The sequence below is a fragment of the Lytechinus variegatus genome, chromosome 16 (assembly GCF_018143015.1).
Source record: "Lytechinus variegatus isolate NC3 chromosome 16, Lvar_3.0, whole genome shotgun sequence".
NCBI lineage: Eukaryota > Metazoa > Echinodermata > Echinoidea > Temnopleuroida > Toxopneustidae > Lytechinus > Lytechinus variegatus.
Genome location: NC_054755.1, coordinates 20,230,000 through 20,257,583, shown reverse-complemented (window position 1 = coordinate 20,257,583; position 27,584 = coordinate 20,230,000). Strand labels below are relative to the sequence as shown.

The 27,584-nt window shown below is 38.7% G+C and overlaps 1 protein-coding gene across 1 annotated transcript in view; it reads left to right on the top strand.

The window, feature by feature from the left end:
• Positions 1–27,584, top strand: part of LOC121429481 (E3 ubiquitin-protein ligase TRIP12-like) — a 66,304-nt gene that overhangs the window by 28,700 nt on the left and 10,020 nt on the right. The window contains exons 12-36 of the mRNA XM_041626506.1: positions 56–217; positions 2,070–2,192; positions 3,588–3,699; positions 4,408–4,472; positions 4,935–4,984; positions 7,311–7,467; positions 8,489–8,648; positions 9,300–9,421; positions 10,524–10,630; positions 11,225–11,343; positions 12,065–12,332; positions 12,777–13,018; positions 13,445–13,789; positions 14,262–14,374; positions 15,708–15,899; positions 16,301–16,636; positions 17,779–17,832; positions 18,604–18,812; positions 19,712–19,869; positions 20,171–20,322; positions 22,410–22,552; positions 23,515–23,668; positions 24,351–24,449; positions 25,122–25,236; positions 27,004–27,158. Coding sequence (XP_041482440.1) covers positions 56–217; positions 2,070–2,192; positions 3,588–3,699; positions 4,408–4,472; positions 4,935–4,984; positions 7,311–7,467; positions 8,489–8,648; positions 9,300–9,421; positions 10,524–10,630; positions 11,225–11,343; positions 12,065–12,332; positions 12,777–13,018; positions 13,445–13,789; positions 14,262–14,374; positions 15,708–15,899; positions 16,301–16,636; positions 17,779–17,832; positions 18,604–18,812; positions 19,712–19,869; positions 20,171–20,322; positions 22,410–22,552; positions 23,515–23,668; positions 24,351–24,449; positions 25,122–25,236; positions 27,004–27,158 — 3,912 coding nt within the window. The remainder of the gene's footprint in view (positions 1–55; positions 218–2,069; positions 2,193–3,587; positions 3,700–4,407; positions 4,473–4,934; positions 4,985–7,310; positions 7,468–8,488; positions 8,649–9,299; positions 9,422–10,523; positions 10,631–11,224; positions 11,344–12,064; positions 12,333–12,776; positions 13,019–13,444; positions 13,790–14,261; positions 14,375–15,707; positions 15,900–16,300; positions 16,637–17,778; positions 17,833–18,603; positions 18,813–19,711; positions 19,870–20,170; positions 20,323–22,409; positions 22,553–23,514; positions 23,669–24,350; positions 24,450–25,121; positions 25,237–27,003; positions 27,159–27,584) is intronic.

The following is a 27,584-nucleotide window of genomic DNA, read 5'->3' as shown; positions in this document are numbered from 1 at the left end:
CTCTTAGTGACATCCCTGTATTAACAATTTCTTCAATTTTGCTGCTCCTTTTTAGGGTGGACTCTGCGCATGCCTCCTGTACATTGAGTTCTTCTCCATAACAGCCCAGCGAAATGCCTTGGCTGTAGCAGCAAACTGCTGCCAGAGCATGGGGCCTGATGAGTTCCATCTTGTGGCCAACTCGTTACCCCTGCTGTCCGGGAGGCTACAGCACCAGGTAGGATTCTGGTTTATTTCAACCCTGGGGCCCCTGTCTTACAAATAGTTACGATTGATCCAATAAATTGCAACTATGGAAAGCCAGCAAAGTCAACATGTTAAATGCATGTTTGCTCAAGATTTTTTCTAGGTTTAACCGTATCTAGGCTGGGGTATTTTGGGAGTTCATAAGGCCGGGGGGGGGCCTCCCAGGCCCCCCCTTAAGATCTCGGCCGTTGACCGCGCGATCGCGCCGAAAATTGGCACGCGGTTTGCCTGGGACATAATCTACAAGATTTTATAGTAATTTATTTCATGCGAATTGCTATTGAGTGATTATGCTAATTTATGCGTAATTAGTATGCGAAATCATACTTTTACCTCTAACTCCCTGAATAAAGCTCCAAATGTACTAATTTTTGGTATACAAACTCTTTGTGGTGTTTTTAGCAAGTGTAGATGAAAAAAATTGCAATATCAAATCATTTTCTTATGTATTATATTGTTGTTTGCAATTTCTTATGTATTTCTTTGTTTTTTGACCTTTTGTTTTTCATTGTTTTTTCAATGAAATTTGTTGGGGACTCTTCTGTGATCATAAAAAGCATAAAATAAATATATTTAGACCAACAAAACTAAAAATAATCATACATTTATGAATTTTGGTTGAAAACACAATTTGCATTGACTTTGTACACGAAATCACGTTTTGAGCAATTTTTGGTCCGACATGCACTTACATAATGTTGCGTAATTTCGGAACCACGTACCCGGGTGACGCAAAATTGGTCTCAAAAGTTGCGCAAGACTTCAAAGTAAAAAGTCAGCGAGCGGCGCGGTCAAAAAATTTCGCACGGCGAAATTATCGCGCGATTCGTTGAGGGGGGGGCCTCCGAGGCCCCCCCGGCCTAGATAGGGTTAAATGTATATCCATAAATTCATTCATCTTGAGACAGTTTGGTGTGTTCTCCTTTGTTTGCAAAGGAAATTTTGCTCATTTCATGTAGAAAAAATTATGACACTGATGGATTTCCACAGAGTTATGATTGATTGGATCAATTGTAACTCTTTGTAAGACGGGGGCCCAGGTCTTAAAGCATAAATCATAATTGCACCACCTCAAATCCGCAACTACTCAAATCTTGCAATTTCCCCAACCCATATTGCATCTATTAAAGGGTATAAAATCGGAATTGTTCTCAAAGTGTCATCAATTTTAAAATTTTCCAATTTATGAAAATTTGAAACACATGGTTGCAGTATCAAAGTGGATGGCTTCCCACAGTAGTCATTTGAAATACATGTGTAATATTTAGTTGACTTCACTTTTATATTGGGTACATTAATAAATCGGTGGGATACTGCATACAGATTGTATCAGTTTGTTTTTGTTTACTTTTTTTTGCCTGAAACATGTTTTTTCTGTGAAATTCTGTGAATTCTTCATTCTTTTGTCCGAATTTGATGCTAATATTGAACCATGGAATGTCTTACTGCGTAATGTTCTAGGTCATCGCTCCAATACCTATATTCCAATCTGTGACCATGCTATCTTCTCAGAATAAAAGCGAATTTATTATCTAGTTGTAATGATGTCATAGTAATCGTACGATTGGTTACGATTTGAAACATGATTTGGCCTTTACTCCAAAATAAAGGTTTATAATCATCTAAAATTGTTATATTGATATTCTTTAGTTGATATGAACCTCATGTAAAAAGATACTTTTCATTCACATTTTCAGAAAATGAGCAAATCAAGTTTTAATCCAATATTAGATTGTGGACCAGTCATAAGATGTGCAGTGGCCTTTTCTTGACCAATCACACACACATACTTGATTTTTTTGGTGTTTTTTGTTTTGTTACAGGATAAGAAGTCAGTGGAGAGCTGTTGCCTGTGCTTTGCCCGTCTGGTAGATAATTATCAGAATGATGAGAAACTTCTCTTGCTTATAGCAGAACATGGACTGCTTACCAATCTGCAACAACTGGTATGTATGAGTACTATTAATAGAACTAGCAGAAAATAGAAAAAATATATTAACGATGGTGATGATGACAATTCAAATGATAGAAGTGTTGGAAGTGGTGGTGGATCAGGTAGTGCTTAGTATTGGAAAATGAAGTGTAAACAGGGTTCCTAGCCCATCAGGGAAATCAGGGAAAATTATTTTACTCTTCCAGTCAGGGAAAAATCAGGGAATTTGCTGAAAAATACCTCAAATCATGGAAAAATGTCTCAAAATGAGGGGAAAATCAGAAATTTGATCGGCCCTAAAGTCGAAAGCACGGTAGTTGGTCAGACTCTGATTGTTTTGTTGCATATCAAAAAAAACATCCATTGAATGACTGGTTATGGTGGTACTAATTAGTTTTACATTGTTTTTATACTGAAAAAAACATGTAATTCACTGCAACAACTTAGAAAACATGTGAAACCGGGAATGGGTTTGAATAATTTTCAGGGAAATTTTATACCTCATCAGGTAAAAACTCAGGGAATTTGTTTACTTGAAAAGTTGAGAACACTGGGAAAATTCATTTGAAAAAAGAATGAATTGAAATTGAAGTGGTAGAAGTTCTAGAGATTCCATGACATTTGCTCTGGCGATAATCGTTCTGCTCTAAATTAAATCGAATGACGGATTTAACACTATGCCCTACTCTAAATGTAGCATAAAGCCCTATTACAACCCTAAACCCTCACCCTACATCTTAGATGAAATTAAGCCCACAGCAGTTGTCGCAGGAGCAAATTTCTTGTCATTGCTTTAGCAGTAGTTGTCGCTATAGCATCTTTTATATTGAATTGTGATATAATTCTTCTGCTATTCTTCAGCTTATTTTTTTTAAATATCTAACATTACATTGAGTTTCCTATCAATGGAGTAATGTAATTATGAAAGTGTTTCTTGAAGAATTCCTCATTGATTTTCAAAGACAAATTTGCTATCGGCCATTCATATGCAAGGATTTCAGTAGCTTATAACAAACTGTCAGTGCAAATGGAGGCCACATATTTTGTGAAATGTTCAGCAGGTATTTTCTTGTCCTGAGTGAATATATGTTACATCTACCATAGAGTAATGGCTCTGTAACATGGTTCCATCCAAGCCTTGCCTGTGACTTGCGGGGAAACTATTCTTGCTACCCGCAGGTCGCCCACATTGACGGTACGTTGCACGCATCTCTCCCGCAGTTGCCTGCAGAAGCTCAAATTTTTGTTGCAGGTGAGTTGCGGACAATGGACCAACTCACTCGCAAGACTTGCACGAAACGATGTGACATGTCCTTAAGAAAGCTATTTATGTCAGGTCAACCTATTCTCCGATCCTTAGTAATCATTTTTATTTTCATCTTTATTTGTTTCTTTTCTTTGATTGTAGTTGGTCGTAACACCCCCTATCATCAGCACGGGAACGTTCATCATGGTCATTCGGATGCTATCACTCATGTGTGCAAACTGCCCGAGCCTGGCTGTTCAGCTCCTCAAACAAAGTAAGATCTTGAGCATGTTTCACAAAGCTTCTTTTGATAAGTTTTCCTTGACAGTTTAAAATCATTCAATTTGATCAGCTGTAAGTACACTTGTTATAAATTTTTTCAAGACTGTTGTAACAAGTCTTTATAAAACAGCAAACAGGTGGGTGTTCCATAAAGATGTTCGTAAAGTTATGCACAACTTTACCGACGACTGGAACATGTTCTTAGGTGCTAAGTCAGCTTCATAGGGATATATCATGCATTACAAGAAACGGTCACCAGTCTTGCATGAAGTCATTCATATCTTACGAACAGCTTTATGAAACACCCACCAGGACTCTTCTGAAATTTTTTCAGTGGTGTAGAAGGAACTGATAAATTGAACTTTTTTGCTCTCAACACACTGGAAAGTTTACCCCCAAATTTCTGACTTGTCAACGAAGCCTTTATCAATGATGTGACCCTGATCAAACGGATCAAACAAAAATCCAACATTACCTGCACTGGGGCCTGTTGCAGAAAGAGTTGCAATCAATCACAAATCATGCACAACTTGATTTTCACCCAATCAACAGCACGCATTTGGGGCCTGCGATGGATTTTTTTACTTGCGTTTAAACGCAACACTTTCTGCAACAGACCCCTGGGCATACAATTTTTGTTTTTTTGATGTAAATCATGTAAAGTGATCATTAGTTTGATAGTTTTGTTTTTCTTTCACAGATATTGCAGAAACGATAAGTTACCTTCTGATCGGTGCTTCAGACTCTTCAAATCTAGATATTGAGGTCAGTTATTTTTACATTACAAAATGATAATAAAAATAATGATAACAATAGTAATAATAATAAAAATGATGATAGTAGTAGTAGTAATAATGATTATCATAATAGTAATAATAATCATAATAATACTATTATTACTACTTTTAATACTAGTGATCAGATAACAATAATAAACAATAATTAAAATGTTATAAGATTTGTATAATGCAGTCACTACATGCATATATTATTGATATTATGGATGATGGCAACGTGAATCTCTCATGTTGATCAAAGGATGTAATATGAATTTGCACATTCCATTGGACAACTCCACTCGTTTCGTATTCATGTTTAGTTGGAATGAAACAGAAACAAATCCTAGAATTTGTTGAAATCAATGGTCATAATTATATTCATGAAAAGTTGTCATTACACCGCACATGGTATTTAAATACACCAAATTCCCTTTTATCTTATAAACAGCTTGTATCAAGAAGCCCCCAGGAACTTTATGAAATAACCTCTCTCATCAGGTAAGCAATACAATGCCATTATCCTATATCACCGCTATCTTTGTTGACATTATATTTTCATTTTTTTTTTTTCAACAAATATATTAGCACATTCAGAACATTTATTGATTTTTCATAATGTATTTATATATATATATATATATATATATATCAAACTGTATCAAAGCAATAGCTTTGATCCAGCTGAGGCATGGCGGCTTGTCATTGTTCAAAACTCACCTTCACCCGACAAAGGAAAATATAATTGGTATAGTGTCGAAAATCTGTCTATCTGACGGTCAATCGGATCGGGCTCAGTCTAGCCACTAACCCGTCTCTGTGGTCTAGTGGTTAAGGCACCGGTGTTCAAAGCTGGGGGCCCGGGTTCGATTCCCGGCAGAGACATTTTTTCGGCATCACCAATTTTTCCAAAGGGTAGATAGCTCTGGGGAACCTTGATTTAAGCTTCGCCTACCATTGTTCTCTTCATCCATTTCTTTACAATATATATATATATATTTGGAAGCGCCGTGGTCTAGCGGTTCTGACTCTCGCCTTGTAATCAGAGGGTCGTGTCTTCGAATCCCACCATGGCCTAGCGCCCTTTGGCAAGGCGTCAATCCACACATTGCCACTCTCACCCAGGTGCTAATTTGGTACCGGTGGAAACAACCGTCATTGTGGTTGATTTAGTAAGTGTGCGCCTAACAGGCTGCTTGAAATACTATGAATCCAGTGACCGGGTAATAATAATTGTGAAGCGTTTTGAACAGTTGTAGTTTGGTAAAGCGCTATATAAATGCCAATTTTTATTATTATTTTTATTTACAGATTGACCAGCAGTATAAGCTGAATGAGTCAAATTACACATCAGTGAATGAGAATAACAGTTTGATTACAAAGCAAATGATAAAAAAACACGAGTACAATATGCAAAATGATTATGATTTAATTGTTTTTGTAATGAAAACCCACTTGCCAGGATATATTTCATGACATGGAAATTTATAGAAATTTAGATGAACAGACCTAGGGGTGTGTGGCTTAGTAAAAGTCAAAAAATTAAAGAGAAATGCCAGAAGTTGCAGTAAACACTGATTTCATGAGAAAGTCTGTAAAACCAGGCTTAATTGTCAGAATATCATCGAGGATCTAGATCTGATACAGTTACATAAACTGAACTTTGTGAAATCTTGAAATCTACGCTGAAAAACGTTCACACTGAAGATCACCAACACAGATAGGCACACGTGGGACAGTGTATAATTATTGCTGGAATAAAGACCCGACGGAAGTGACCGAATCCGCGCTTATTTTGCTTATTTCTCAGCAATTACAAAATTTCTTCCAGAATCCTTTGGCACATATTTTTTATTCATACAAACAGACACTTGGGTGGTCATTATATTAGATTCTGTAAAAAGTCATTTTGAGATCGTTACCAAAACTAGCATTTACCTTAAAGATTCTGATGAATGTGCAAAAAGGACATAGCTTGATTTGTTGCCGGTCGGTTTCACAGTAAAATGGTGTAAGTTCTTGGCAGATCTTATTATGCTTATGCTGATGGATCTGTGTTATATTTGTTTCTCCAAATTAAAGTGATTGGTTAACATTGGTTTGACTTTAAAAAAATCTCAGCTAGAAGGTCACACTTGTCACCTGTGTCTGCGATGTGTTACAAAATTGAAGCCCAGAAAAAATTGCATTCATAAATAATCATTTAGTGCTTCAAAAATTGAAATATAAAGTGACCGGAAACACCATCTTAATTTCATCCCATACATTTATGTGTACTATTTAGGTGTCTATAAGACACTTATTTACAAAATCGGGGTTTGCCTTGTAGTTTTAGCTTTTCAGTCTCAATAATGGTTGCTTTCAGGGTTTATAAGTTCTAATACATGCACTTTTACACATGTTTCATTTTGGTTTGAGAATTTTTTAAATGGGCTGCTCACAAAGTTAAACAATACCTTTAACTGTTGCCAGTTTCAGTTGTATATTCTTAATTCATATGTTTCTTTTTATATTCTTATACTGACCTGGATGGACGTAAAGGGGTGTGGGAAGGAAGACCTGTGGGTCATGGTAATTCAGTTAACATTTTCCAAACCCAGGCAGCCCCTTTATCTCTATTCCAGGTCCTTTGTACTATGTCACATATATCCTGTTGTTATGTAATTTGTATTGTAATATAATTCATGTATTTTGAAATGCCAAATAAATAATAATAATGCAAGTTTCCCTATTTTTTTTTCAAAATGGCCAGTTTGATCGACTTTGAGAAATGGAAATAATCTCCTTCAACGTTCTAATCATGATGATATTCTTTTGTTCTTACCAGTGAGCTGATGCCAAGACTCCCCCGCGATGGGTTGTTCTCCGTCGATGCGTACCTCAAGAAGGTCCCCAATCTGATTACCGAGGCTGCTCTCTGGCAGTGGAGAGACGATAGGGGGATGTGGCATCCTTATACACGTATTGATAACAGGATCGTTGAGGTAAAAGATCAATATTTTTTCAGTTTTATTTATTAAACAACTACTCTGCTCAGTCTGCTGTTCGTTTTTTTTTCTTTTTAATGTCACAATATGAAACATGTCTCAATAATACACCATTGTTTGTTCATTTCTTTAGCTTACCATATACCATTCAGGGGCGGATCCAGGATTTCGAAATAGGGGGGGCGCCAGCGCGAGGGAGCCAAGCGACCGAGCGGGGGAGGGTGTGGGAGGGGGGATACCCCCCTCCCACGGCAAGGACTTTTTCAAAAAATCAATTGAAATTGACTACATTGTACCAATCCAGTAAATATAACCATCCCCCCCCCAAAAAAAATCAGGCGAAAATAGGGGGGGCGCGTGCCCGGGGCGCCCCCCTCTGGATCCGCCACTGCCATTGTCTGTTCATTTCTTAAGCTTACCATATAATTGTTCAATTCTTGAGCTTACCATGCACCATCGACTATTCATTCCTTGAGCTTACTATGCACCATTAACTGTTCATTTCTTTAGCTTACCATACACACTTGTCTTTTTATTTCTTGAGCTTACCATACACGATTGTCGGTTCATTTCTTGAACATACCATCCACCATTATTTTTTTCAATTCTTGAGCTAGCCATACATCATTGTCTGTTAATTTCTTTAGCTTACCATACACCATTGAATATTTATTTCTTGAGCTTTACCATACAATATTGCCTGTTCATTTCTTTTGCTCACCATACAATTAATTGTTGAATTCATGAGCTTACCATACACCGTTTTTTGTTCATTTCTTGAGCTTACCATACACCATTGTTTCTTCAATTCTTGAGCTTACCATGCACAGTTGTTTTTTTTTCAATTCTTGAGCTAAGCATACTCCATTCTCTGTCCATTTCTCGAGCTTACCATATACCATTGACCATTATTTCTTGAGCTTACCATACACCATTTTCTGTCCATTTCTTGAACTTACCATACACCATTTTCTGTCCAATTCTTGACCTTACCATACACCATTGTTTGTTGATTTAGGCCGCCCATCAAGCAGGAGAAGATGAAGTGACTCTATCTACTTTGGGGCGAACCTACACAATAGATTTCAATGCGATGCAGCAGATTAATGAAGATACCGGTACTGCTAGACCGGTCCAGAGAAGACCTAATCCTGCAGCGGGAACTGGCTCATCTTCAGGTACGTTTTTCAGTCCGTCATTTTTGAAAATCACAGGAGCCCAATCAATTGCTGGCCTGAAAAATCCAGTTAGCTCAAGTTGAGCGAGCCAAATTGCTCTCCTTGGCAAATTGTGGCATGTAATTGAAGCTCCTGCCATACACCCCCCCCCCCCCCAAGTTAAGGTTACATAGATCTTGAGATTGCGAGTTGTCCCTCACTCTTCTCCTAGTTGGGTACAGAAGAGTGTAAAGATTGTCACATGGTCAAGGCAATCATATATGGGGAATAGACCCTTTATCAGTCAGTCTAGTATGATATGAACTGGGCAATAATAATTTACATTGCCTCCTTACATTGACCAGTGTCTGTAAATATATTACAATATGAACTGGACAATAGTAATTGATATCACCTATTTGCTGATTGTAGCCTCAGTAGTAGTACTAGCTCAGATGATGAGCATAAGTTTTTACCATGACTTCAGTCAGTTGATATAGTATGATATGACACAGGCAATGGTAATGAATAATGTCTTCACCTGGTCAGCACTTCATTAGGAGCACCTCCTGAAGATGGCCAATAATTGTTACCATGACCTCAATGAGTTAATTTGGTATCATATGAACAGGGCAATAGTAATTAATATCACCTCTTTCCCCTAAATTGTAGCTTCATCAGTGACTGCTCCTAAGGAAGATGCTAGAGTAGTGTTCATGAAGGAGGACGGTGAGCAGTCAGCTGCATTCATCAAATCACTCTTTGCCGTTCTATATGAAGTCTACAGCTCCTCGGTAAATATATGCTAAGTTATAGTCTGATTTTTGGGCGATCTTACAAAGAGTTACAATTGATCTGATCAATTTCAAGTTTATGGAAATCCATTAATGTCATAATTTTTTCTCTTGGAACTTTCTCATTGTCCTTTGAAAACGAAGAGAAACATACTGAATTGTCAACAAACTGAATATGTGAACTATGGTCATTCATTAAAAATATTTCGAACAAACATGTATTTTAAATGTTGACGTGGCTGGCTGTCCATAGTTACGATTGATAGGATCAATCGTAACTCTCCATAAGACGGGACCTCTGTATTCTCAAAAGAGGTTACAGGAGCACTGTGGTAGAAAACCATGGACTGCGCTGGTTTTATGTACATATTTAGCCATATTTCACCACGCACTCCAATAAAAGTCCAATCATAAAATGCTCACCTTCAACAAAGAGCCATTGAATGAAGCGTGATTGTACAATAAATCTGCATTGTCCATGATTTTGTACCGTGATACTATTGTATCTTTTTTTTAGAATGTGGGCCATTATGCTTGAGCTTCATATTGCGGTTGTGTTTCACCATTCCTAAAATGTTATTTCTAACCTAAGGAGAGTTGTGAAATTAACAACCTGTGTATAATGCATGCTTAAAAAAGGCTACCGCACACCTTACGATTGTTCGCAATCCGATTTTGGAACAAATTGCATTTTGCTTATTTTCTGAAAATGTGAATGGAACATATCATTTTATTTGAGGTTAAAATTAATTGAAAGAATACTAATATAACCATTTTGAAAGATTGCAAACCTTTATTTTGGAGTAAAGGCAAAATTAATTATTAAATCGTATGACTGCTATGACGTCATTACAACTAGATATTAAATTTGCTTTTATTCTAAGGATGAGAGCATAGTCAGATTTAAACATAGTTATTCGTACAATGATTTCGAACATTACACAGTAAGATATTCCAAGTCTCGATATTAGCATCAAATTCTACTACATTTTATTCTGAAATCTAGTTGCAGACCAATCATATGGTGTGCGGTCGCCTTAATGTGTAAACCTTGACATCATTGACATAGAGGTACTTTCTTTCACTCCCATTTGTGTTTAAGGCTGGACCTGCAGTCAGGCATAAGTGTTTGAAGGCCTTACTAAGAATGGTGTTCTTTGGAAAACCAGATCTTCTGAAAGACATGCTGAAGAATCATGCTGTATCCAGGTAAATAATGGTCACCATTCTCATATGTATTTCAGAATATTTCTGTATGCATCCACCCACTATAGGTGGTTGCCGGAAGCAATATTTTTTTTCCTGCTGTCCTTCTCGTCTTCTTTCTGGAGAGACCCATTTGATGGATCAACTTCAAACTTGGCTTATGTATGTGTGTGGGAGGGATTATGATCTGATCAGATTTGAGGGTCATTTTGCCAAAATTTACAGAGGCCATTACATATATTGAAATATCTTGGTCTTACGATAACTTCAGAACCATTTGACAGTTCAACTTCAATTTTGCTTCATGTATGCATGAAGGATCAGAGTTTTGTAGGTCCCAAGGTCAAAGGTCACAGAGGCCATTCTTTTAAATTTTAGAAATTAAACCAACGGCAGAGGCAAAAATTAGGACTGTGCAGCAAAAGGATACATTTTTTTATTATTGGTTGTTAGAAGGCCTCAATCACCAGTCAAGGGCAGATTTTGGCACTCTACAAGAAGCCCTTTTCACACTGATGTTTTTGTTATTTTAAAGCTCTTGTCAGAGAAACGATGCTCAGCCTTTCACACTTGTTTTTTTTCTAATGCCCTTTCTAGTCACATAGCAGCGATGCTATCATCACAAGATCTCAAGGTTGTTGTAGGTGCCCTTCAGATGGCCGAGATACTGATGCAGAAGCTCCCGGATATCTTCCACATCTACTTCCGAAGAGAAGGTAAACACTGATGTAAAATTCCCACTTGGTCTCCACTCACTCAATCCTCTACTTTCCATTTGGTCTCATCCCTCTTGGCCCTAGCTCATCTACAACCAGTTTGTCTACTAACCATTTGGCCAAATAAACTCTTGGTATTATACCTCTTAGTCTAGGTGATCAGTTGGGCGTTTCATAAAGCTGTTCGTAAGATACGCACGACTGGTGATCCTTTCTTGTGCTATATGATAAATCTATGTAATTGAGTTACGACCTAAGTAAGTACATGTTCCAGTCGTGCGTAAAGTTGTAACTTTACGAACAGCTTTATGAAACACCAACCAGATATCATTGTTTGCCCGTGGACAGATTCTCAATGAATTCAGGTTGTTGATGCTTTTCATCATGTTCTGGCAAGATAAGGTTTCAAACATACTAAAATGCAGGAAAAGAAAATCGATGAGGTCATCAGTTTGGTACTCTATAGATTATGTCATTTTTATATCCCTGTATCTACCTCAGATACAGTCATATTCTGTCTATTAGTGCCACCTGAGGAAAACAGAGAAAGTGGCCACTGGAGATGGTGGTTTTGTATCACATATGTCTTCAAATTGGAGACAATTTTGGTGGCCACTAAAGACAAATTTTCACTAAAGATAGGTGGCTGCTAGGCAGGTTTGACTGTATTTGTTGTACTGAGTAGTATGTCATGACATTTGACCTTTGACCTCTAACCCAGGTGTGATGCATCAAGTGAAGAACCTTGCCGAGGCTACCATCACGGCCGACAGTTCCCCTCCAGTCAAAGACAAGTTCCCGGCCTCCAAGGTCACAGCTTCAGATCCCTCCTCATCGTCGTCCTCCACCCCAGCATCATCAGCCTCCTCCGCATCCTCGGCATCATCTGCGTCATCGGCGTCGTCATCCGCATCATCCACACATACCCCTTCACCCAGGGATACAATCAATATCAATGTGGGCTTGGATTCTGATGGTGTGCCTCAAGGGTATGTACTATCCCCCATACATTAGTGATGGAATGCATTCAAATGCTTGCTTTATAAAATACATTCATGTTGTGGATAGATTCAGTCTACACTGAGTTGTACGTCCTGGTGGGTCGTTTGTCCATACAAGACTGTATTTTCAAGAATGTTGCAAGCAATATTTTTAGATGTCCTTTATAGAAAATTATATCTTACAGTAGGTTTTTAAAGTGAAATGTCAGGTTAAGGGAGGGTAGTATTAATTAGATTGTGAACTTTGTCATTGTCATCATGCATACGTCAAACTAATATGCATATATTGCAGCAGACGTATGAATACTAATTCAAATAAAGGAATCTGGACCATGATGTATTCTAGAAATAGAAATATTGCCCCACACAAATGAAAGTTCATAGAAATAAGTACTTATAGTGATTATTTCTATCTTTACTCCTATTCATCAGACGTCTTAGCGATGCCTTGAAGCTGAAGCGGGCAACGAAGCGAGGTCCCGGTAGAAAGAGTAACCGCTACGCTAGCAACGACGACACGCCATCCCAGGGAGGTCACGGCCACCATTACGATGCTATTGACACACCACCTGGTAGACTAAGCGCAGTATCGGTGCCAATGCCTCCTTCATCAAGAGCTGTAGGGGGCAGTGGTGGGGGCAGGACAGGGGTCAGCAAGGGCAAAGGATCCACAGGTACGTAGTAATATCTTGTAGAAAATATATATTTATGATAATGATAGGAATGGGTGCCACCATCAACGTGAAATCAAACTTTGAGTGTTTATTTCAATAAGACATTGTAACACGGAGCAATCAAGAACTTTTTTTTGTGAATACAACATTGGCCTGGAGTCAATCTTTAAACAAAGTTGTCAATAGTACATCACCAGAGGTGTTTTAAAGCCAAGATCAAAGAAAGCCACCTATGTTTGGACTAAACTCATCTGCGCCCTCTCCTAACCCGGTGCATTATTCCAAGCGGTCCTGCACTGTATTACATTTAGATCCAGATAATAATAGTAATAATAATGATATTGATAATAGTGTTAATATCCTTCCTTCATTTGTTCTAATAAAATCTTGAAATCTTCCTTCTCTCATTACCACTGTTACATACAGGCAAGATGGTCAGTGGCTCTACCTCCTCACGTTCTTCCTTCCTAGCCAGCCTCAACCTCTCCCGCTGGGGAAGGGGTGCGTCCAACTCCCCTTCCTCGACCAACACCACCCAAAGCAATACAGCCATGGGTAGCGACCATCACCACCACCACCACCACCATCACCACCACCACCTGCACACCGCTGCGGGCCGGGAGATGGGTCTGCAGAGGGGCGGAGCCGGGGGAGGGATGGGGTACGGGTCGGATAGGATACTGGGACATGGGAGTGAGAACCTGCTAGGGGTGCAGAAGGATGCCAGCGGGTCGCAGAAGGAGAAGGTTCGAGCGTGGATCAAGGAACAGGGTAAGGACTCCTCTTCAACCCTGATACAATCAAACCAGGGGCCTGTTACACAGAGCTCAGCACAAATCGTAAAGCATTTTTACTTTATTCTACAAATAATGGTGTAAAAGTTCTAATTTTAGGAAAACAAATTGCCTGCCCCCCCCCCGAAAAAAAAAAAAAAAAAAAAAAAAAACATGTGAATAAACACCAAAACCAGAGAAAAAGACCACCAAATAAAAAAGTTGTGGCCAAAAATGCGATTTTGAGGGGTTTGGGCAGCCATTTTGGATTTTTGCCCAGCACATATTTTTCTCTGACCCTATACCAAAAATATTGCCATTTCATGTTGAGATACATTTTAAGAAATAAATAAAAACTGTTTCCGTGTTAAAATGACTAAAAAAGTATCTTGACTCATGTATAACCCACTCCTATGTGTATATGAATTTAACAATTGAGCTTGTCCTTTTGATCTTTTTTTTTTGTTTAGCCTCTCAATTTATAAGTCAGTACTTCAGCCAAACAGATCACCAAGGGGAGTCACACCCGGCCCTCACATTACTCAATCAGCTCTGTACTAATGCAGACAAACTTACACTAAAGGTAAATTATCTTTTTTATTTAAATCTTGGCTCTTAATGCACCTTGAGCGCTTTATAAGTCACATTATTATTTATTATTATCTGGGAGGGGATACAATATGTAAAATACCAGTATTGAGTCTTGTACAGTACAGGCTTAGTGAGTACAAACCCCCTCATCTGAAAATGAAGAAAATTTCTGTAAACATTACTGTGAATACGTGTGCGATCCGTACGAACATTCTATCCTGGAAGCACCACACAAAAATCATCCGAGCGTCGCTTAGCCCATTACCGTTGGTACATGAAATTCAAAGTTTAATGAAAAGTTCAAAGATTGCGCGAAGGGAATGTCAAATTACCATACCTGCCAATTGTTCCTATTGAATAAGATCATTTCTAATTTGAGAGAAAGGAAATCTCTACTGAAACACAGTCAGGTATTCCTACTTGTACTTGTATTTCAGAAGAAAAAAATAATCAGTCGTATTGAATAGGAAATGTGAGAATGTTCCTATTTCTGCAAATTTCTTAGTAGTTTGTCCCTATTTTGTTGCTGTCAGGGTCAGCAGGCATGACTTTGTCGTATTGATGCAAGAACGCCTTTAACACCACACTTTCGTGCATGGCATGCGCAAAAAAATGTCCTTAGCAGTGTGCGAAAGTGCATTGGGCATAAGGTCGTTTCTGCACCGATGCAGTGCGCAAAAATGTTTAGCTAAGGGAGTACTTGCACTGTTTCGACAAATTACCCTCTAGCTATTGCCATGCATCATAGCTGATTCATCAATAAATCCATGGGTTTTTTCCCCTAGAGTGATGATTGAAGTGAAATTCTAAATAGCCTTTTGTTTTCCCACCCAGCGATAACACCGTCCGTGGCTTCTGATTGGTTGGAGCATACGCGGCGGTTCGGCACCGACGGCACGCAGCTTATGGTATAAAAGGCGCATGCAGCAATTGTTCACTTCATTGCCTGACGAAGATTAGCAGGTGCAGTTGAAACGTCTCAATTTCAGTTTGCCGCATCGTGAGACAACAGATTATTTCCTTTACCGATTCTATACTTCCACGATGATCAACATCTTCCGTACTATTGAGCGTTTTGTTTTTTCCCTAGGATGATGAAGGAAGTGAAATTCTAAATAGCCTTTTGTTTTGTTTATATTTTTCCCTAGGATGATGAAGGAAGTGAAATTCTAAATAGCCTTTTGTTTTGTTATGTTTTTTTCCCTAGGATGATGAAGGAAGTGAAATTCTAAATAGCCTTTTGTTTTGTTATGTTTTTTCCCTAGGATGATGAAGGAAGTGAAATTCTAAATAGCCTTTTGTTTTGTTATGTTTTTTTCCTTTAGGATGATGAAGGAAGTGAAATGCTTGAGAGCATTGCTCACATTCTCACCAATTCTGATATATCTGCCTTTGAGATCCTCCACAGCGGTCTAGTGGTCAAGCTCTTAGAATACATGACCAATAAGAGTGACCACAATCCCGTTCCAAGGGACCTGAGGCTGCAACGCTTTCTACATATATTCCTGCAATGTCCGGTGAGTATTTAATGTGCATTTAATTCTTGGAATCATTTTCCTCATCCAGTAATAATGTTATATATCTGTATTTTGTAAATAAAAATATCAGTTTAGTTTGAGAATAAATTTTATTTTACGCATTAATTAGCATAATTCATTATGAGATTTTGTAGAGAAATTGACTTAACTTTTTTGGTGAATATTCTACAGCTAACATGAGTCTGAATCAGCTCCCCCCCCAAGTCTTTTTGAGCATCGAAATAGCCCATTTTGTGAAGGGTTAAATGAAAATTGAATTCATCAAGCTTTCTTGCTGTACACTCCATGGTGAAAAATGTTTGTATAATGATTCATGTTTTTGATCAAATAAGCTAGGATGATTTTAGCAATTTTTTATTTTTTTTAAATCTGAATATTAGGCTCCAGGCAGTCCTCCATTCACATCACTGGAGATCCCAGAGAATCCGCCTTTCACCTCGCTCGTCTCCAAGATCAACGGCTGCATCAACCATCTGGAGCAGTTCCCGGTCAAAGTCCACGACCTGCCCGGCGCCGGGGGGTCATCCGGTGGAACCAGGGGGTCGCAAGCCCTCAAGTTCTTCAACACGCACCAGCTGAAGTGCCAGCTGCAGAGACACCCGGACTGCGCCAACCTGAGACAGTGGAGGGGCGGACCGGTCAAGATTGACCCTCTGGCCTTAGTGCAGGCCATCGAGAGGTATCTCATGGTCAGGAACTATGGACGGATGAGACAGGTTAGTATCTTTAGGGACACACTTATTTTTTCATGAATTGCCTGTCATAGCACCATAATACCCGTTCCTGTTTCCACCCTTAATCTGATATCAGGCTTTGTGGAAGCCTCGTTATGTAGCGGTTCTGACTCTCGCCTTGTAAACAGAGGGTCGTGTGTTTGAATCCCACCGCGGTCTAGCGTTAATCCACACTTTGCCGCTCTCGACCCAGGTGCTACATGGGTACCCGGTAGGATGCAAAAGCCTCTGTAGTATGCATAGCAATTGAGTCTCAAAACTCTTATTGGAATGGTCCCCAGGGAGTGGAGAAGGTGCATACAATGTATGCAGGCATGCAAGGATCCGATGACCGGGGTAATACCCGCTAGGATGTGAAAGATATTGTATGTTTGAATTTGCCAGCGCCATAATGAGGCTGCGATGAATGTAACGGATGCTCCCCAGGTGAGAGGTAATTGTTCACTTTTCGTGCAGGATTGCAATGAATCCAATGACCGGGGTTATAATATGCTGTAACGCGCTTTGAGCCATTCTGGGAAAAGTGCTTTATAAAAATTGGCTATTATTATCTTTGTGGTATTTGTATTATTTACCTATTTACGACTCATGGTATGGAACACCCTATCAGCAAACGCTATTTTTTTTTTAAGTGGTCCATTTCTCTAACATTAGGGCCTCTTGTGTTCATGATGGTGTGACAAATCCACCAAGGGTTCATTCCAGAAAGAGTAGCATTCAAACTCAACTTGAAAAATCAATAGGAAATCCAAAATACATGCTGCTGAGGAGTTGAAAAGCGAGTCACATTTCATTTCTTGAGTTGTGTGTGATTGAAAATAAAGAAAATCGCAATGATCCTAGGTTTGGTAATGTGTTACAAAGCTTAGTTGTAAACATTGAAAGGTTTTAGTTTATTAAAACAAAGTTAAACTACCACCATGCATATTTATGCATTCTATGTAGAGTTGATTTATGCATTTCAAAATGTGAAAATTGAGATGATAGGATATTATTCATTTAAAATTTGTGAATTTTAAATGTGCAGGAATGAATGTTCTTGTCTTGAATTAGAGAAACAAGCGGAATTAAAGCCAATATTTCAGCTCATGCATCAATGCTAATTATCTTTTCATTATCTTTAGGATGAGGAGGATAGTGACGATGACGCATCTGATGATGAGATCGATGAATCGGTTGTAAGTATGATTTGCACAATGTCCTTGGTAAACAAAGAGAAGCACACTGTATTTTCAAGAAAACAATGAATGCATAAATATGCATCACAGTTATTTTGAACAAACATGCATTATGCATGTTGATGTTGCTGGCCGTCCATAGTTGCGATTGATCAGATCAATCACAACATTTTGTAAGACGGGTCTTACACAGAGTTGCAATTGATCTGATTAATAACAGTTTTTCAAGCCAGCAACCTCAACATCTAACCTGCATATGTCTAGTCAAACTGTGTTCTGAATATGATGTACACCCATCCATGTGTCATTGTCTTGACAGTCAGTTTTCTCCTCTTTGTTTTCAAAGGGAAATTTTTACATTTTTCTGCACAAGAAATTATGACATTCATGGGTTTCCATAGTTTTAGATTGATTGGATCAGTCGCAACGGTGGACCATCATGGCCCAGTGGATTAGTCTCCGGACTTTGAAACAGAGGGTCGTGGGTTCAAATCCCAGCCATGGCGTAATTTCCTTCAGCAAGGAATTCATCCACAGTGTGCCGCACTCGACCCAGGTGAGGTGAATGGGTACCGGCAGGAAGTAATTCCTCAAAAAGCTGTGTGCACCTGAATAGGTAGCCTAGCTTAGCCGGGTAATAATAATTGCAGGGCCGCTGGGAGAACAGTCTCGGAACTGAAGTGGCTACCCTGGGTAAAGATACTGTTATTATTATTTTGTAAGACAGAACACTAATAAACATACTGTTATTTTACGTTACTTTCCTCCCAGGCTACAGCTTTCTCAAGCTCCAACACCAACATCAAGCACAAGCTTCAGTTCTTGATCGGAGAGCAAGTTCTTCCATATAACATGACGGTCTACCAGGCGATCAAGCAGTTTGGTAGCGCTGCCAGCGCATCAGAGGAGGACAGAGATACGGATGATGAGAGTAACCCGTTGGGGCGGGCTGGTATCTGGATCAAAACACATACTATATGGTAAGCAATAGACCCTTTTTGTGATTAAAAAATTCCCGAAATAAACATGGTACAACTTTCACAGGTCCCCGCCCCCCCTTCCCAGCAACATTCATTTATGTCATTCATAACAAATATTAAAAACCAACTAAAATGATGATTGTGAAGATGAGGATGATGATGATTGTGAAGATGATGATGATGATGATGATGATGAAGAAGATGGTGATGATGGTAATGATAATGGTGGTGGTGATGAAGAAGAAAAGGATGATGATGATGGTGATGATGATTGTGAAGATGATGATGATGATGATGATTGTGAAGATGATGATGATGATGAAGAAGAAGATGGGGATGATGGTAATGATAATGGTGGTGGTGATGAAGAAGAAAGGGATGATGATGATGGTGATGATGATTGTGAAGATGGTGATGATGATGATGATTGTGAAGATGATGATGATGATGATGATGAAGAAGAAGATGGGGATGATGGTAATGATAATGGTGGTGGTGATGAAGAAGAAAAGGATGATGATGATGGTGATGATGATTGTGAAGATGATGATGATGAAGAAGATGGGGATGATGGTAATGATAATGGTGGTGGTGATGAAGAAGAAAAGGATGATGATGATGGTGATGATTGCTAATGATGATGGTGATGTCGGCAATGATGATGATGATGAAAGCTTGGATGAGAGCTAGACCTGGAAACTTCGCTGCAGATCTCTGCATTTTTCCAGTACATCCGGCAATAGATATTGATGATAATGCTGGTGATGATGAGGATGATGATGATGAAGAGGATGTTGGTGGTGATGGTGATGATGAAGGAGAAGACGGTGATTATGAAGATGATGATGATGATTATGATGAAGAGGAGGATGATAACCTGTGATATTTTCCTTGTTCAGGTACCGTCCCGTCCCAGAGGCTGGCTCAATATCCACTCAAAAGTCGTCGTCATCAAATAGCAGTACAACTACCACCACAACCACCACTAGGAAAGGCAAGGGAGGAAGCTCTTCCAAATCATCTTCTAAAGGAAGAAAGCATGATGAATTATGGATGGGTATGTTGGAATCAACTTAATGCTTTGTGCAGATATTCCTGAAATGTATAGTAATCCTGTAATGTATAGTATTACATAGGGTTAATGTTCATAATTCCTGAAATGTATGATATTCCTGGAATATACGAGTTATTTAATATACAGTACTTGGGGTGTACATGCCGAGGACTGCATGAACGATGTATTATATTATTCAAACTTGACTTTTGTCTTGCAGGATGTTTATTAAACTGGTTACTGATGAAATTGTCATAGTGATATCAGGATCATCGCTTAATTCTGTTCCTTTGTTCATTTTCAGATGGTGTGTGTCCAGTAATACAGAAAGAACTTGATAAGTACCTACATTGTAATCTACCTGGTTCCGTCCCTATCGAAGACCCTTCATGTGCAGCTATCACTCTTCTAAGAGTTCTCTATGGTCTTAGTAGACATTGGAATAATCTATACCCGGTAAGTTCCTACATGTACATTGTAACCTACCTGGTTCCGTCCTAAATAAGGCATTGGAATAATTTATACCTGGTAAGTTCCTACATTGTAATCCACCTGGCTCCGTTCTAATAAGGCATTGGAATAATCTATACCCGGTAAGTTCCTACATTGTAATCCACCTGGCTCCGTTCTAATAAGGCATTGGAATAATCTATACCCGGTAAGTTCCTACATTGTAATCCACCTGGCTCCGTTCTAATAAGGCATTGGAATAATCTATACCTGGTAAGTTCCTACATTGTAATCCACCTGGCTCCGTTCTAATAAGGCATTGGAATAATCTATACCCAGTAAGTTCCTACATTGTAATCCACCTGGCTCCGTTCTAATAAGGCATTGGAATAATCTATACCTGGTAAGTTCCTACATTGTAATCCACCTGGCTCCGTTCTAATAAGGCATTGGAATAATCTATACCCGGTAAGTTCCTACATTGTAATCCACCTGGCTCCGTTCTAATAAGGCATTGGAATAATCTATACCCAGTAAGTTCCTACATTGTAATCCACCTGGCTCCGTTCTAATAAGGCATTGGAATAATCTATACCCGGTAAGTTCCTACATTGTAATCCACCTGGCTTCGTTCTAATAAGGTATTGGAATAATCTATACCCGGTAAGTTCCTACATTGTAATCCACCTGGCTCCGTTCTAATAAGGCATTGGAATAATCTATACCCGGTAAGTTCCTACATTGTAATCCACCTGGCTCCGTTCTAATAAGGCATTCGAATAATCTATACCCGGTAAGTTCCTACATTGTAATCCACCTGGCTCCGTTCTAATAAGGCATTGGAATAATCTACCGGTAAGTTCCTACATTGTAATCCACCTGGCTCCATTCTAATAAGGCATTGGAATAATCTATACCCGGTAAGTTCCTACATTGTAATCCACCTGGCTCCGTTCTAATAAGGCATTGGAATAATCTATACCCGGTAAGTTCCTACATTGTAATCCACCTGGCTCCGTTCTAAATAAGGCATTGGAATAATCTATACCTGGTAAGTTCCTACATTGTAATCCACCTGGCTCCGTTCTAATAAGGCATTGGAATAATCTATACCCGGTAAGTTCCTACATTGTAGTCCACCTGGCTCCGTTCTAATAAGGCATTGGAATAATCTACCCGGTAAGTTCCTACATTGTAATCCACCTGGCTCCATTCTAATAAGGCATTGGAATAATCTATACCCGGTAAGTTCCTACATTGTAATCCACCTGGCTCCGTTCTAATAAGGCATTGGAATAATCTATACCCGGTAAGTTCCTACATTGTAATCCACCTGGCTCCGTTCTAATAAGGCATTGGAATAATCTATACCCGGTAGGTTCCTATATTGTAATCCACCTGGTTCCTTCCTCGGAGGTATTGGAATAGTCTATACCTGGTAAGTACATGTACCTACATTGAATTCTGCCTCTTTCTGTCCCTATCGAAGACCCTACATGTGCAGCTATCACTCTTCTAAGAGTTCTCTATGGTCTTTAATAGACATTGGAATAATCTATACCTGGTAAGTTCCTACACTGTAATCACCGGGTTCCATCCTATTAGACACTGGAATAAACTATCCCTAGTATGTACATTGTATCTGCGTGGCTCGTGTGAATAAACAATGGTATTTACAAAGATTTACAACTGGGCCATGTCTTAGAAAGAGTCACAATAGATATAAATCAATCTCATATTACGATTGATATAAATCCGTCGAGTTCAGAGGTAGGAATTTTAGAACCCTCACGCTTTGAGTTTTAATGGAATTTTTCACAAGTCTTTGTAAGTAGTTGTCATGGTATTAAAACGTAGATGATTTTGTACTTGTAGATATCAATCGGATCCCATCTGTTGCATCTGTTGAATATTATGTTTGTTTCATAATATGTACCTATATTTGTACCTAAATTGTACGAAGCCTCAACAAAATGAACTCACCAACACTTCTCTTCCTCTCCTTTGTTGTCTCAAGCGCATAGAGACTATTTGTTATGTGTTATGCGCTATACAAAAGCTGACCATTATTATTATTTTCATTTTGTTTTTAGGGAGCTTTACCGCAGCAGGCGTTAGGTAGCAGTGAGTTTGTGAACAGCAAGCTGTCAGCGAAGGCTAACAGACAGTTACAGGATCCCTTGGTGATCATGACTGGGAACCTACCGTCTTGGCTTAATGCGGTCGCACAGGCATGGTGAGTGAATAGCCTATAAAGACCACCAAAGGAAGACCCCCCAAAAATGGTCTTTATGCCTGAGCTAGGGCCCTTCTTACGAAGAGTTGCGATTGATTCGATCAATCGCATCTATGGACAACTATGAAAAGCCAGCATAGTCAGCATATGGAATGCATTTTTGTTCAAAAATTTTTCTAGATATGAATGTATATCCATAAATTCATTGATTTCTTGACAATTTGGTGTGTTCTCCTTTGTTCACAAAAGCCATTTGGCAAATTTTCTGTAGAAAAATTATGACACGGATGGATATCCATAGAGTTATGATTGTTGCATCAATCATAATTCTACGTAAGACGTGGCCCAGGCGGTCTCAATGAACACCTTTATTATATTCAGTGAAACCTGTTGTGCTCTAACTAAAGTTAGGGCATCGAAAAATGTGAGCGGGATGAACAAAACGTTTGAATGATTTATGGGATTGCTTACAAAAAAAAAGAAATCTACATGTAGTTGATATTGGTGGTTTGTACATGTATATAAATGTGTTGGTGACATATATACCCCGTACATGTACCTACAATATTTCTTAGTCCCAAGTCTTTGACATATCATATACTAAAGAATTATGGTAAGACTGATTGGCTCGTATTCTGATGTCAGGTTTGAATTAAACTCTGGCTTCAAGTTGTGGTGTATCTATGGAGAGCAAATTGGGACACGAATCCCTAACAGAACACATTCAATGTATTGATGCAATTTAAACAGAATTTTTAAATTTTGGCTCCCCTTAATTTTAGCACAAAGGTAGACTGGGGTCTATGTTAAACACGACTTCAGTATATGGGCCATTGTATTTAGTTATTTATTTATTCCTGGACAGTGCTATGGTTAAAAAAAATCTGAACTCTTTATTTTTAAAGTTTTCATCTTCATTCAGAGAATGAAGTTCAATATTTCTTTTCTCATGTTTCTTTCAGCCCGTTCCTACTGCCGTTCGACACTCGTCAGCTGCTATTCTACACCACAGCGTTTGATCGCGATAGAGCCATGCAAAGGCTGCAAGACAACAATCCAGACATGTCAACGTCCGAAAACAGCGAACGGGTCGCTCCTAGATTGGACAGGAGGAAAGTGAGTTGGAAAACATGCCGACTTCTTTTGGTTTCTGTTTCCTTTTGTTACACATCCTGTCGTCCCCGATTCCGTGACATTTGCTCCGGAGACAATTGCTCCGTTGGAAAATCCGCATGTTGAGCCAAACTAAAAAACCTAACCTTTAAAACTAAATACACCCCAATCCTAATCTTCTCTTTTTCTTAAACCAAAACTATATTACAATCTAAACTCTAATCCTATGCCCTCTGAGATATTAAGGACATAGCAAATTTGCAGAGCATTAATGGGTTCGAATCCCAGCCATGGCGTAATTTCCTTCAGCAAGAAATTCGTCCACGTTGTGCTGCACTCGACCCAGGTGAGGTAAGTGGGTACCTGGCAGGAATTTATTCCTTGAAATGCCACCGCGCTGTAAGAGGCTGCGGGGCTAAAGCCAGGGTAATAATATCCAATGGAGCACATAGGGACGCATTTGGCAGTGATATGTGCTATATAAGCATGTTGGTATTATTATTAATGTTTCCGCGCCTTTGAACAGGAAACTAGGTAAAGATATCTTACAAATGCTATATATATTAATATTACTATTATTAGAATTTCTACATAGGCCCATAGGTACTGCACTATATAAATAGACAATAATGATATTATTTGAACAATGATATTATTTTTGTTATATCTTGTCTCCCACTTCCAGAGAAGCGTATCGAGAGCAGACTTGTTGCGACAAGCCGAGTCCGTCATGGAGGACCTAGCAAACTCAAGAGCTGTCCTTGAAATACAGTACGAGGATGAGGTATGTTTCTCATAACACAAGGGCATTAAAGAGACCTGATTTTTTTTGTCGCCCACCTAAGGTGAAGGCGAGACTAAGGCATCCAAATGTCGTCACTTTTCACCCATACTTGGGTTGTAGATGTACTTAGGAGACCTGCAGGTCACATGGTAAGGTCAGAGGTCATATTCAGGTCTTGAGTTTTCATGCAAGACCCTCTTATGACACATAGCTCTGCAACCATAAGTCACTTTTCACTAAAACTTGGATGGTACATGTAGATGTACGTATGGGACCTACATGTTATGCTGCAGTCAGTCAGAGGTCACATGGTAAGATCAGAGGTCATTTTCAGGTCAATGTTAAAGTTTACGTGCAAGACCTTCTTATGACACCTAACTCCGCAACCGAAAGTCACTTTTCACCCATATTTCATAAATGTAAGAAAAGAAAACATGGCCATGTATCAGAAATTCTGGAAAAGGAACATCTTAATTGCTGCTCTACTATTTATCTCCCTATTTTTTCCTTCTGTCTCCTGTCTATTTCTCTACTGTTTGTATTCTCTGTTCCCATTTTCATTATTCTTTCCTTGAAATTTATATCCTCTCTCTTCCCCTCTCCCTCCCTCTTCCCTTCTTTCTCCCTCTCTATTGCTCACTCTCTCCCTCACTCACTGATTACAAACCTCAGGTTGGTACTGGTCTTGGCCCCACCCTCGAGTTCTATGCCTTGGTATCGAGAGAGGTACAGCGAGCTGATCTTGATCTCTGGAGAGGAGAGTCTGTTCTTTTACCAGACCCTAAAGGTAATCATTTTTCAAAATCTGGTTCAAATCTGTTTTTTTATTACCAAATCAGAAAGGTCATCATTCTCTTTTTATTTTGTCTTGTTTGAAGCCATGATTGCTTTGCTTGCATATGAACTAGAGCTTCATTGCTGCATCTTTAATCGGATCAAGTTGAAAAGATGTCTGAGAAATAAGACTAGCAATGGGATGTGTATATTTTCAGGGATGTGCTAGGAACGATAGGAATGTACCTGCTTAGTACCAGCTTGCTTTAAGCCTTGTGATGTGCCAACAAGAAAAATGTGTTTTAAAAAGATGATTTCAACATTTACTGAAGTTCAGGTGTTTCAACAATATAAACATTTTTATTTGCAACAGTTTTTCCAAGCATCAAGATAAATTTAGATTCTAATGAAGCTTGTTCAGTTTTTAATGATGCATTGGTATGTTTTGTGGGCATAGCGGGTATTAGCAAACAGAATTAACCATAGTTTGAGTAATATTGAAAGTTGATTATGTCAGATTCATGCAAGAGCGCACGTGAATTGTTGTACAAAATATGTTCATAATTACATCTTTTATAATGAATGAGCTCTGGAATAGCGCAAATAGTCAGAAAATGCTGAAAATAGTCAATTTTGTAAGTAGTTAAGGAATTGTGTATGTCTTTTTATTCTTATTCTTGTATATTATGTTGGCATGCAAATATCACAAGGGCTTCCCTTTTGTTGTCTATGAATTATTTGAAACTTGCAAAGAAATTGATCCAAAACAATTTCAATTCAATTTCAATTTATTTACATTCTCAATAAAAAAAAATGAAAAGCATACATTAGATACATAAGTTAAATATTGTCACAACAAATGGAAAACATATTCATGAAAATGAGGGACCAACAAAAAAGAGCAGATAGCCTCATTGAATGTAGACCCAACATCTAAGACAATGCTTTTATATTAGAGACAATAATAGTAGATACAGACATTTCGCCTCTGCAGAAGCCAGTCGGATCTGAAGGGTTTATCGGATATGCCACATAAAATATCAACCCCTGTGTTGTCAATGATCGGGACGCTTTTATACTTTCATAGATTTTCAAATGTATTGCGGTGCCTGACCGTCCTTGTCAGACCCTGAACACTGTAGAAAAATAAATGAATAATCAAAACAGGTTTTAGGTCTAATTAATATAAATCTTTGATACAGCAACTGATCAATCTTTAATATGAAACGATTTGCCCCTGAGGGCTTGTTTTGATGCTTCAGTTGTACATAGCCAAGATTGGCTTGTCTGAATCTAATTTATGTACAATTTGTTCTTCCTCTGTTGAAAGTACTTCACATCTGTTTTGGGATTGCCCTATAACTCGAAAATTTATTCAAAACTTCCAAACCACTTTTTTAAACAATGATGTGTACTTGAATAAGAATTTATTTTTGCTTGGTTGCCCTGACCCTCAATACTCTACTGTAAACTGTTATATTCTTTACGCTAAATGTGTTATTTTTTGACACTTTATAAGGGTGATCGGTTGTGTTTTAGCTCTTTCAAGAACGTATTGAAACGCTATTGTGATATTGAAAGGGTTCTCAGTCAAAAACATAATTTTGTTTTATCATTAGATAATAGTACGCAAGTACAGTTGTTCTGAACATGTTCGCTTCATAATTTTTCTGTAAATTGAATTGCTTTTGTGTTTGATTTTGAATCAAATCTTTCTATGAAAGAAAAAAAAAAAAAAAAAATTTATCTCATTCATGTTTTTATTCAATCTTTGATATAGGCAAACAAGCTGGAGTGAAATACATCCACTCGCCCCATGGCCTCTTCCCGTCACCAATAGGACGCAATGCCAAGGCTTCAGCAGTAGCCAAGATAAAGTCCAAGTTTACCTTCATGGGGCGATTCATTGCTAAGGCGCTTATGGATTCTAGAATGGTAAGATCTCTTTTCTAATCCTTTTCTTACTCCCCCCCTCCCCTTTCTGATGTTGGCACCACTGCCGATTGGTAAATTTATCAGTGGTCAGTGGGGATAGATTGCACGTCTGAATGGTGATGATCACCGTGCCCCATCTGTCGCTACTCACTAAAGTCGCGGTAACGTCTGGATGACATGTTACTGATTGCCACTTACGATTACAGGACAGAGCTTACATGTAGATCTTTTGTGATACAGTGCGCTATTATTTACTTCATCAAGGCCCGGTTCCACTGGCCGACGGACACAAAACGTACTCATAATGGATACAGCGGACAAGCAAAACGGATATATAGCATATGAGACACGTATGCAAAGATTACACAATGAATAATACTGGATGTTTTCCAACAGATGGCAAGATTTTTTTCCAATTTACATCCT